The sequence below is a fragment of the Fukomys damarensis genome, unplaced genomic scaffold (assembly GCF_012274545.1).
Source record: "Fukomys damarensis isolate Sample0158 unplaced genomic scaffold, DMR_v1.0_HiC HiC_scaffold_16, whole genome shotgun sequence".
Taxonomy (NCBI): domain Eukaryota; kingdom Metazoa; phylum Chordata; class Mammalia; order Rodentia; family Bathyergidae; genus Fukomys; species Fukomys damarensis.
Window position 1 is genome coordinate 12,885,081 of NW_022900928.1, and position 12,505 is coordinate 12,897,585.

General features: G+C 38.0%; 1 protein-coding gene across 3 annotated transcripts in view; it reads right to left on the reverse strand.

Moving 5' to 3' along the window:
• Nucb2 (nucleobindin 2) overlaps positions 1–12,505 on the reverse strand; it is a 35,701-nt gene that overhangs the window by 10,614 nt on the left and 12,582 nt on the right. For all 3 annotated transcript variants that reach the window (XM_010615160.3, XM_010615161.3, XM_010615162.3), the window contains 3 exons: positions 7,616–7,759; positions 6,803–6,910; positions 2,835–2,961 (listed from right to left, as the gene is read on the reverse strand). In XM_010615160.3, the coding sequence (XP_010613462.1) occupies positions 2,835–2,961; positions 6,803–6,910; positions 7,616–7,759 (379 nt within the window). The remainder of the gene's footprint in view (positions 1–2,834; positions 2,962–6,802; positions 6,911–7,615; positions 7,760–12,505) is intronic.

Below are 12,505 nucleotides of genomic sequence, written 5' to 3' on the forward strand. Positions count from 1 at the left end.
AAAAAAAAAAAAAAAAAAAAGTCATTCTTTGAAAATTTTTAAAAACCAAAAGTTGGTGTGCTTCTGGATTATTTCAATCGAGTAAGAAGGGCACATATGTTGATGCTGGAGATCAGGGCTACATCGAGGAACTCAGAATATACAAATATGAAATGGTGGAAGACAAGAAAGAATTCTATAGAGAGCTGGGCACCACACCATGTGCCTGTAATCCTAGCTATCTGAGAGGCTGGGGCAGAAAGATCACTCGAGTCCAGGAGTTCAAGGCTAACAAAAGAATTCTGTGGAGGTGGATGGGGATTAGCGCTGTATGTACTTAGGGTACGTAAAGGACGTATAGGAAACATATATGTACATGTGTTATGGTTTGTGTCTAGATTTCCTACCCAAACCTCATGCAGTCACAGGTGGGGCTTTTTCAGAGGGGGCTGGATCTACAGTATGTGATGCTAGGATTGATTTATGCTGTAGTGCTAGGATCAAGGCCACTAGGATTAAGGCTGTGAGTACGACCTGCCCTAAGAAGCCTGGATAAGACATAAAGGACAGAAAGAGCTGTGGTCATCCCTTGCTTCCTTTACTACCTTCTGCCTGCCATGAACTATTTCTCCTCTGCAATACCCATCGGCTAAGCCACCCTGTCTTAGAGCCAGCTGATTATGGACTGAAACCTCTATAAACTGTGAGCTAAATAAACCTTTCCTCATTTAACTTTGGGTGTTGTGTATTTTGTCCCAGCAACAAGAAAAAGGAAGTAAGACAGAATCTGATACCAAAGAAGTGGGGTTGTTGCTGTGATTGTACTTGACCATATGGTTTTAGGAGCTTTTGGAAATGACTTGTGGGATGAGTTTGGAAAGGCTTGGAGATATTGGCTGAAAAAAATAGAGCTGGAACACCTTAGGCAGTACTTGATGGGAGAGTCTGGTCAGAGGTCAGAAGAGCAGAAGGCTGACGGAAATCCTGCCAGTAAAGACCAGGCTCAGGAGGTTTCTGCTGTGGAGAAGGATTGCATTGGCTGTTGGACTACAAACAATGTATGCTATAACTTGGCATAAAGTTTGTCTGCATTTTGCTCTTATCCAGAGACTTTGCCTGAAACTAAGATTAAGGGTGACAGACTAATTAATCTTGCAGAAGAAATTTCAAGACAGTCTAATATTGAGGTGGTAGCATGGCTACTGTTGGGAGCTTTTAGCCAGATTTATGTTGAGAATCAAGAACAAAGAGCCCAGTAGAATGATTGAAAACACTTTGACTCTGGCCCAAAAGGAAGTTCCAGTGAAGTTGCAGCCTGCAAAGATAAAACAGAGGAGAAATTGGTTGCTGAAAAGACTAGCAAGAAAAAGCCAAGTATTTTAGAAGAAAACAGAAAAAACAGCCTCACCACAAGAACCAGCAAGGCTCCAGGCTATTAGCCTCAGAATTACAAAAGTGAAAGACTTTGCTTTGAGAAGAGAGCCCCAGAGTACCATGTTCCAGAACAGTGATGGCCTAGGAAAGTTGTTCATTGGGGTTTGGTTCATAGGCACTCAACTATAGCCAGGAGAGAAGGAAGCCTGGTTACTGCTCCAGCTGGCAGCAGACCTTGGGATCATCTCCGTGGTGCTGGTTTTATGAGCATGCATAGTGCAAGAGCTGTGGGATCAGGAAGGTTTCCACCCAGATTTCAGAAAAAGGCCTGGGAGGCCAGGCAGGGTGCCCCTGAGCAGGCAGTGTGTGAAGCTATGAAGATGAAGCCGAAGGTGCAATGGAGAAGTCTGGAGAAGCCAGGATCATGAATCATCTGAGAAAAACTGCAAGGAGGGAGTGGAGCTGGCCCAAGAGAGAAGCCACAGGAGCCACAACCACTAGCAGTGCCGTAGGGGTGGACCCACTCAAGCCCCTCGATTTCACTTCTTGCCACAGATTGCCTTGGATGCTGCATACGGAACTGAAGGGCTTAATGTTTGATCTGCTGGATTTTGGACTTGCTTTGGTCCCATTCCTTTCTATCCTATTTGTACCTTTTGGAACGGAAATATCTGTCTTATGCCATTGCACGTTGGAAGAACTTTTCTTTTATTTGTACTCTTAGCTTGCCTTAAATCTCAGAGGGGACTTTGGACTTGAACTTTAGAGAGCAATGCTGACTCAGGAATCTGGCAAGTTTTAGAGATGAACTGAATGAATGCCTTTTGCACAAAGGAATGTGCAGAAGTCTTTGGGTGGCCAGGGGGCCTTGTGTCTAGATGTACCCCCAAGCCTCATGGCAGTCTTTTTTTCTGATGAACTCTAAAGTTAACTTGACTATTACCACCAAAAAATCATATATTTTTATGTGGATCATGTAAAACTTGTAAGTTAGCCGAGGGAGCACTAACATGTTTATAATATTGAGTCTTTATATTAAAAAACAGTATAAGTTTTTCTGTTTGTTAGTCTATGTTTACCTCCTTCAGGAGTATTTTAAAGTTTTTGTGGTAAATCTTGTGCATTTCTTAACAGGCTTGTTCTGCGTATTTATACTTGTTCCTATTGAAAGTGGAGTATTTTCATCCAGTATATCTTCTACTTAGCCATTGTTTATCCATACAAAAATATATTTCTTTAGATTGTGTTTACTTTGTTGAATTTTCCTATCATTTATAGTTTTCATTCTCCTGTTTTATTGATATAATTATTTAAGATAACCATTTTTATTTTGTAATTATGTAAATGTGTTACATAGTTTAAAGATTAAATTAAAAATTAAGAGAAGCCAAACCACTACATTTAATTTTGGCGAGAAGAACATGGTATGTGGATTTAATAACCAAATACTGAAATATTCCCACTTTTTCTTAAGCACTCACCTTGAAGGGAATCCAATTTAGCTTTAATTAGCATTCTTAACCTTCCTACTTCTTGCCTTTTCAGTTCATCAAGTCTTGTCCTCACATGGTGACTTACTAAGTCCAGCTCTTTGCTTAGCCTCCCACTCTGTAAACAAAATTTACAGATTTATCTATTAGATTCCATTTTAGACCTGATGCAACATACTAAAAATAAGGTTATAATAAATTAATGATAAATGCCTGGACTATTTTAGGTAAATCTGACATTATAAAAAGCATTTCTGTCAGAAGAGATTCAGTTTGTAACCCTAAAATCAAGATGTCTAACAATCATATAACTTAGAAAAGTATAAAGAACAGAGAAGAAACTTAAAAAGATTGAATTGCAAAATGGTGTAGCCATTTTGGAAAGGAGTTTGACAGTGCCTCAAAAAATCAGAAATAGTTATCAGATGACCCAGCAATTCCTTTCCTAAGTATATACCCAAGAGAAGTGAAAACATGTTAACACAGTAACTCGAACATAAATGTTCACAGCAGCATTATTCATACTTAAATAAGTCGAAACAACTCAAATAGTCATTAACTGATGAATAGATAAACAAAATCTAGGGCAGTCCTCCCTCAGCATCCACAGGAGATGGATCCCAGGAAACTCTGTGGATACAAAAATCCTGTGACTCTTAAGCCCTTACAGGAAACGCCATGATGTTTGCACATGACATATGCAGTATCCTCCTACATACTTTAAATCACCTTCAGGTTACTTATGATACCTAATACAAGATGATGCTATGTAGAGAGCTGTTATACTGTACTGTTTAGAGAATTACAATGAGAAAGAAATCTGCACAGATGTTCCTGATCCGAGGTTAGCTGAATCCACATGTGTGGACCTAACTCACAGACATGAAGGGCTGACTGTACATTTGTACAGTGGGATACTACATAAAAGGAGAAAATGCTGGCCCATGTCACAACACAGATGAACCTTATGCTAAATGAAAACATTATGCTAAATGAAAGAAGATAGACAATGACCACGCATCATGATGATTCTATTTATATCAAATGTCTAGAATAAGCAAATCCGCAGGGACAGAAAGTAGATTAGTTGTAGCTAGAGAGGTGAAATTGGAAGTGACTACTGTACTTAATGGATATAGGGTTTCTCTTGGGGTCAATGAAAATGCTTTAAAATTAGATAGTAATGATGATCGTATGGTTCTACGGATATACTGAAAAATCCCTAAATTGTATGCTTTAAGAAGTGAATTTTACAGTATATGAAATATATCTTAAAGCTGTTTTTTTTTTAAGTTAACTTGGTGTAAGTCATTCCACATACAAATGATTTTTCATAATTCACCTTTTCTTTAGGTTGTATCCTTTGATTGCTTTTTTCATAGATGAGTGATTAAAACTAGGGGAATATACAGGCTTTTATTCTTTTTTCAATGCTAGGGATAGAACCCAGGGCCTCACACATTAGGCAAGCACTCCAGGACTGAGCTGCATTCCTAGCCATTTTTTTAATTTTTAGACAGAATCTCCCTGAGCTTGCTGGGCTGGCCTCCAACCTTCAATCCTCCTGCCTCAGCCTCCCAACTAGCTAGGATTATAAGCATGGATCACCATGCCCAAATAGACTGTGCTATTATAGACGTAAAAAGAAAAGTAGATTGTAAGGGTAGAAGAGTTATTATTATCAGTTAATAGATTGGCTATTAAACTGTGGTCCCCAAATGAAAGCATCAGCATCATCTAAGGATATCAACGGTGCAGGCTCCGGATGTACCACATCAGAAGCTCTGTAGGGTGCAGGGTATGGTGGCACACACCTGTAATCCCAGCACTCAGGAGGCTGAGGCAGGAGAATCATCACAAGTTCGAGGCTAGCCTGGGCTACATCGTGAGTTTAAGGTCAGCCTGAACTACACAGCAAGACCTGTTAAAAACAAAAACTTTATAGTTGGAGGGACAGAAATATGTGTTTTAACAGCCTACACTCTGAGACTATTGAGATAAAATAAAGGACCCCAGAAAGATAGGCAGTAAAAAAGGTTATGGTATTTACTGGATTAGCAATAAAGAAGTTACTGACACTCTCCATGAAAGTGTATTCAGCAGAGCAGTAGAGACAAAGCTGTAATCTTCCCCATTTGTTTGTCTTGAATTTGGATTTATTTTCTTATTTTTATTAGTACATGTTTGTGGTACACAACAATTTTATTCATACATGTACACAATATATCTTCATGTTTCACTTCCCCTCTCCCTCCATTACTTCCCTGTCTTGGTCCCATTCCCATCTGCAAAAGGAGTTAAGCAATATTTGGAAAGTGAAAAAATGTAATATGCTTCCCTTTTCAAAATTCTTGGCTCAAAAAAAAAAAGTGAATGAATTTTACACTTCTTCCTGAGACAAGAGTATTTGCTTGGCTATTTCTGAGGATTCTGTTAGCTTGAGTTTTACTGTCTATTTTATCCTCCTTCCTTTTTCATTGTACTACTACTTGACTTCATTTTTTCTCCTTCATAAGGAACAGACATTAACTGGGGAAGGAAAGAAAATATAAGGTTATAATATTTTTATAAATAAAAGGTCTTAACTTTTTTCCCTGAAATCTCTTTATGGTACCTCCCAAAATTTACATTTTTTGTTTTTCCTCAATAATGCTTTTAATCTTAAATTCAGTTGGAGAGCAGATGTTGAGAGTTCTACATTAAATACAATTCACCCTAGAAAATTACTTCCAAAGACCAAATTAAACTTTCAGAGGATGAAAAAGATTATCCTCAAAGATAATTCAGAGGAACTATTGGCATAACATCGCTACCTTTTCCCCACAACAGGTTGTAGCTTCCAAGAGGAAAGCTGGGAGCTAAAAGCCATACAGAAACTTTAATAAATACCACAACCTGTTATGAATCAGTCTGATAAAGAAGCCCATACTAGGGAGAGATATTACAGTAAGAAGAATTTTGAGCCAGAATGATTCCTTCAAACACAGTTCTCTAATTTTGATTCTAAAATAGGCAAATTTTAAAGGAAAATTTAAAAAACAAACAGCTGTATGAGCAAATAAAACTATCTTAGGAGGCATAGCTGAAAGTTTAAAATTGGAAACATCTTTAACTTCTTGAATCTGAAATAGACCCAGCTAAACTGGTACATTTCCCTTCAACAAAAGTCTTTAAAACAATCTCCCATGTCATATCTTTACAACTCTTTCTTTTCTTTGTACTGGAAATCAAACTCAGGACCTTGCACTTGCAAGGCAGGTGCAGAGCCACTGAGCTACATTCCTGGCTCTCCCTTAATTATTACAAGTAATAAGGAACTGTCCAGGGCTATGATAGGGTTCTTAGGAGAGTGGCAAATGTTTATTCCTCCCCTACTGACATAAGATATAAACCATTAACTCTCCTCCTAATCTGAACCTTATTGAAAACACCAGAATCTAACCTATACTATACCTTCGAAATCTTCCTGCTGTCCTCAGATCAAAATCCAACCTCTTTCTCTGATATACAAGACCCTCTGAGTCATCTGATCCATGACTCTTCCAACCTCATCTTTTGGCCACTCAGGGCCCCTCACTTCTCAATGCGGGGTCCAGCAACAATTACTACCTCATTTCCTATAGACCACCTCTCTCTGAACACTTGTTTCTTGGCCTAGGATGTCATCCAGCCCCTCTCCTTTTCACAATTTGGTCTTTAAGCTCTGACATCACCTCTACTAGGAAGAATGACTTCATACCTTTCTCTGCTGCTTCATACTGGATTACGTGTCTGTCCTTCACATCTCTATAATCTATTAAAACTCAACGTATGTCCACTGGATAATCTATTTCTGGGTGATGTTCCCTTAAGAGCCCTTTAATGTAGGAAGAAGTCTCACCTACATATATATTCCCAGTATGCAGCTCAGGATCTGGCATGCTCAAATGTTTGTTAAGTAAGTATTTAATTATACTTACCTTTATTTCCTCTATGTCTGCTTTCTGCAGCTTTTCTCTGAAATGTTTATCTGTTTCCAGCACATCAATAACTTGCTTGAGATATTCATCATAATAAAGTCCAGTATCCTTCAAGTTAAAAAACAAACAGTAATGTTTCTGAAATTTTTTCTTTGAATCCAGAACTTTGATCTTGAAAAACAGTATCTAGCAAAGTGACATTAAAACCTTTACTTTGATAGTTTCAACAGTTCAGATGAGAAAGCTATATTTATTTCTTAAAGAGTTTCCTATCAGAGCTAATATCATCTTTTACTGTAACATAAAGGTAGATTTCCTATATGGCTTAGGGTTTCCAGCCATGTCCAACCTGTGGCCCACCTTTTTACTTTATTGCCCTGGCTTACATATAAAATATATAATATAGTTACTGCATATAAGTAACAAAACTACTTTTATATTTAAATTTTTATTATAACATTTAAAAGAGAGGGCAAAAAAAGATGGCTGCAGACTGGACAAGGCTCTAGACAATAATAGTAATAATTGTTTCTTTCCCATTGTCCTATCTCACTTTTGAATAACACGGTGTTTCCCTGGCTCAACCCTAAAGGTGTGTTATGGTTAATTCTTCCATGTACTAATTTAACAAACGTTAACTAATATTAAACAATACATGCTCCTCCAATATGCTCTTCACTGCTGTTTCAGAAATATTTCCTAAATACCCAACTTTCTATGTAATAAATATTAGCAACATTTTACTTGTAATTCTTCCCATTTTACGTGTTATAATTCACTTCATTTAGTTATAATTTCTTCCTCTTTACTTACTGGTGGTTCTATCTTTGCACTTTCCACAGGTTCGGTATTTTGTACTTTTGTCTTGTCGATGTCTATAGGCACAGCTTGAAGAACAGCAAGTAGACATGTGACCAAGAGACAACAATAGCATAGTAGAACGATCCTCCACCTCATCTGAAATAAAGGAATGATTATAGTAAAGTCCTGAAAAGATGTGCTTCCAATATTGCATAAATAAGATATCCAGGGCTAGGGATTTAGCTCAGTGGTTCTGCTGCCTGCCTTGCAAGCGCAAGGTCCCAAGTTCAATCCCCGGTACCAAAACACAAAACAAAAGCCCCACAATTGTGTATATGAAACAAAGTAAGACCTCACTTTGTATATAAAAATTAGCTCAAAATGTATCAGATTTAAACATGAGCTGAAAACAGAAAATGCTAAAAAGGTATAAATCAACATAATCAACTAAAGAAAAAAACTAAACAGGACTTCAATGAAATTAAAAAAAACTTTAAAAAAATAAGATATCCAATTTTGAGATGTTTAATATGACTAAAAATTCTAGGAAAGGAGTAAAAATTCATTAAAATTTACCAAAAATGACACTCAAAGTAGTAAAGAAAATCAGAGGAGAAATGTTAGCCAAAATTAAAAAGATAGGACAAGATTTCAAAGTCTAAACTGCATACAGAAGAAAACATTTGAAGACAAGTGTGGCGGTGCATATCTGTAATTGTCACTACTCAAGAGGTGGAGTCAAAAGGATCATAAGTTAGAGGGCAGCCTGAGCAGCTTAGAGACACCTGTCTCAAAATCTGAAAAAGGAGAGTAGAGTAAAAAAATAGTTAATGGTATAGCACTTGCCCAACATGCACAAGGCCCTGGGTTTAATCCTTATTCGATTACTTTATTGTAGCAAGTAGTTATTTGTGAAGAATCTTTATGGTCAATACATTTTTTCAGTAAAAAGGTCAATAAATTACCAAGTAGAATATAAGGGAGATGAAACAAAGGAGCAGCAGCTACTGCTACTCTCACAATGTTTTTCAAATTTTGTTCATTCACTTTCCATTCAGTAAAGATGTAAGTAGCTCTAGAAGATCGACCACAAGAATAAGAATGAAGCCAGGCACAGTGCTGCAGGTCTGTAATCCCAGCACTCTGCGTGGCTGAGGTGCAGGATCATGAGCTCAAGCTGGGTAATTCAGTGACTTAGCAAGACTTTGACTCAAAATAAAAAACAAAGATGGGCTGGAATGTAGCTTTGCACAAAGGCCCTGGGCTCAATTCACAGTACCAGAAAAAAAAAATAGCTCATATGTGATCATGGATTTATACATATAGACTTATGATAGGGTTCAAGGCAAGGGATACAGTTCAGTGGTAGTGAGTGCCTGGCATGTGTGAGGCCCTGGGTTCAACCTCAGTACACACACACACACACACACACACACACACACCCAACACACAAAGAGGGAAAGGGGAGTTGAAGGAGAAGAATGGCTGGGCCATTCATCTGGGATAGGCATTATTTAATTTAACAATCTCCCAAAATTAACTGGCTGTGAACTTTGTTTTTGTTGCTGTGGTTTTGTTATGGTGGCAGTGGTTTGGTTTGGTTGTTAGGTAACATGCTTTTACTCACAGATCACACTTTGGAAAATAATTCATAACTTCATTCTGCCTCAGCACTAGAAGAATGGCTGGGCCATTCATCTGGGATAGGCATTATTTAATTTAACAATCTCCCAAAATTAACTGGCTGTGAACTTTGTTTTTGTTGCTGTGGTTTTGTTATGGTGGCAGTGGTTTGGTTTGGTTGTTAGGTAACATGCTTTTACTCACAGATCACACTTTGGAAAATAATTCATAACTTCATTCTGCCTCAGCACTTGGCAGTATACAGGGTACTCCATTTTATAAATGAAGACATTAATAATTAAATCAATTCCCTTACAGAACATTGTCTTGTCATTAATAAAACCATAAAACTTCACATTTTAGAGCAACTTCTTAATCAATTTTTCAGCATTTTTATTGAGATATATACTTCACAAACCATAAAATTCACCCATAGAAGACACAGGACTTGTGTAACATATGAGGATGCAACTCAAAGTTTAGTTCCCCAACTTGCCAGATTGGATCACCTGGAAGTCTGTCAGAAATGTCAGTTCTCAGTGACACCCAGGAATCTGCTTCAACAAACCTTCCCAGTACTGCCACGTGTGTGGAAGCCTGAGGACACCAGCTCCTCAGCCACGACTCTTGTGAGTAAATATTCCTCACCATAAAATATTTGAGACATGTTGGCAAAATTATGTTAAATAGATTTTCGGTTTTGCAACATTCAAAACTTGTGATGGGTTACTATGCAGTATGAATCATCTCTAATAGGATGATTTATTTCTCCATAAAATGACTTCCCACTGTGAATCACCTTTTTTCCCCCCACAATCATTTTTTAATGACAACAAAGATTTCTCATTCGTGATTATGCCCACACATGTAGTTGTTTTGGTTTTGTTGAGACATGACTTATATCAGTTATGATTCAGTGACTTTTTGGTACATTCACAAGGCTGTATAACCCTCATCACTACCTATTTTTAAAACAGTTCATCAATCTGAAAAAAAACCTATACTCACTAGCTCCTTATTCCCTTTTCCCTATGCCCTAGTAGCTACTAACCTATTTTCTGCCTGTGTAGATTTGCTCGTTCTGGACACCCATACAAATGGAACCCCACAGTATGTGGTCTTTTGTGTCTGCCTTTCTTCACTGAGAAGTATGTTTTTAGGATTCAATCATGTTATAACATACATTAGCACTTCATTACTTTTTAGAGCTGAATAGATATTCCACTGCACTGACATACCATATTTGCTTATTCATTTTTCAGTGGACAGACATTTGGATTGTTTCTACTTTGGGGCTGTTTTAAATAATACTGCAGTGAACATTTGTGTTCAAGCTACTGTGTTAACGTGTTTTCAGTTCCTTTGGTCATACCTATTCAGGAATGAAAGGCCTGGGTCAATTTGGTAAACTCTGTGTTTAACTTTTAGAGGAATTGCCAAACTTTTCCAAAGTAGCTGTACCATTTTACATCCCCACCAGTAATATACATGGTGTGACTGAAATATACAGTTAATGCCTAAATTTTAAAAACAAAATAGGGTTACAATGAAACATTGCCCTTAATTCCTCTCAAAATATCCCCCCTCCCGCCACCCCCGCCTTGAAGCTCAGTTATCCCATTGCTCTTGCCACTGTATGAAGCAATTCTCCAACGCTCTTTGGTGAGTGCCTTTACAAGGTGCGATTGAAAATACTGTGAGCGCTGCTGCTATATGCCATCCAATGGAAAGGTAGGCTCATAAAAACATTACAGTGTGTCCTTATCTTCCCAAAGTCACAATGACCGTGAAAAGTACATGTTCTGAATCCATTCAGAACGGGCCGACAGCAGGAGTAAAGACACTCACCAAAGAGGACTTCAGGAGTGCTGCAGAAAGTGCCATCAGCAATGGGATAAGTGTATTCAAAGTGAGGGAGAGTATTTTAAGCGGGATTCATGGTGACGTGTCTTTTACTGCAATTTTTTAAAAATATAAACATTCCCTGTATTTTTCAATCACACCTTGTAAGACCTTTCTAATTTCTCCAGGTCCTTCCATGTGTTACCGTCCCTTTTTCTGGCTCTCACTCTTCTGCTACCATAAATAGAAGACAAGACCGAAAAACGTTTGGATATATGTGTACGTGTGCATACGTGCACATGAATTTGTCCTAACAACACAAAGTGACAAGGTCACCAAAAGTCTCTGCTCTAAAACACTGACTGAATTTATGGTTCATAAACATTTGATCCCTAGGCTTATTATAGAGAACAATACAAAATGTCTACTGAGTGTTTTCTATATACCAAGCAATATGCTCAACATTTTTACGTTAACTCATTTAAGTTTACAACTCTGTAGAATACTACTATCCCTGTTTTAGAATTCAGGAAATGGTGACATACTACTTGCTCCATACCACGCAGCAGGGAGACATGTAGCCAGGGTTTAGACCCGGGAGTGCCACAAGCCAAGGTTTGTCCGCATTTAAGCAGCGGTTCCCAGAGTGTGATTCCTGAGCCTGCCACATCATCATCACTTGGGAATTTGCTAGGAATGCAAATTCTCATAGTTGACTCCAGACCTAAATCAGTCTCTGGAATAGGGGCCCCATAATCTGTGCGTTAAGAAGTCCTTAGATTATTTTGATGCACGGTAAGGTTTGAAACCATCATTCTAGAGCATACTGCCTTCCTTTGCTCTATTGTTTACTAACCTCTCTTACAATGAGAGACACGGAGAATGTTTATCTCCAAAGTACATTTGGATCCTTAAGAAATATAAAAATGACTTTTCACCTAACGATAAAGCAGAATTAAGTTCAGGTCTATTCTTTAACTCAAGCAGAACCACACATTTGCTACGTGGTCACAGGTTAATTGACTTTCTCCATTTCATTTTTTTCATCCATAAAAATAAAGGCTGGCTTTGAACTCACTATGTAGCCTAGGCCTGCCATGAACTATGTAGACCAGGCTGGCCTCAAACGGAAGATCCTCCTGCCTGCCTCAGCCTCCCAAGTGCTGGGATTAGAGGCATATACCACCACATCGACTAAGGAATTATTATCACAGGTTAATTGACTTTCTCCATTTCATTTTTTTCATCCATAAAAATAAAGGCTGGCTTTGAACTCACTATGTAGCCTAGGCCTGCCATGAACTATGTAGACCAGGCTGGCCTCAAACGGAAGATCCTCCTGCCTGCCTCAGCCTCCCAAGTGCTGGGATTAGAGGCATATACCACCACATCGACTAAGGAATTATTATATCCTTTTTTTTTTTTTTTTTTTTTTTT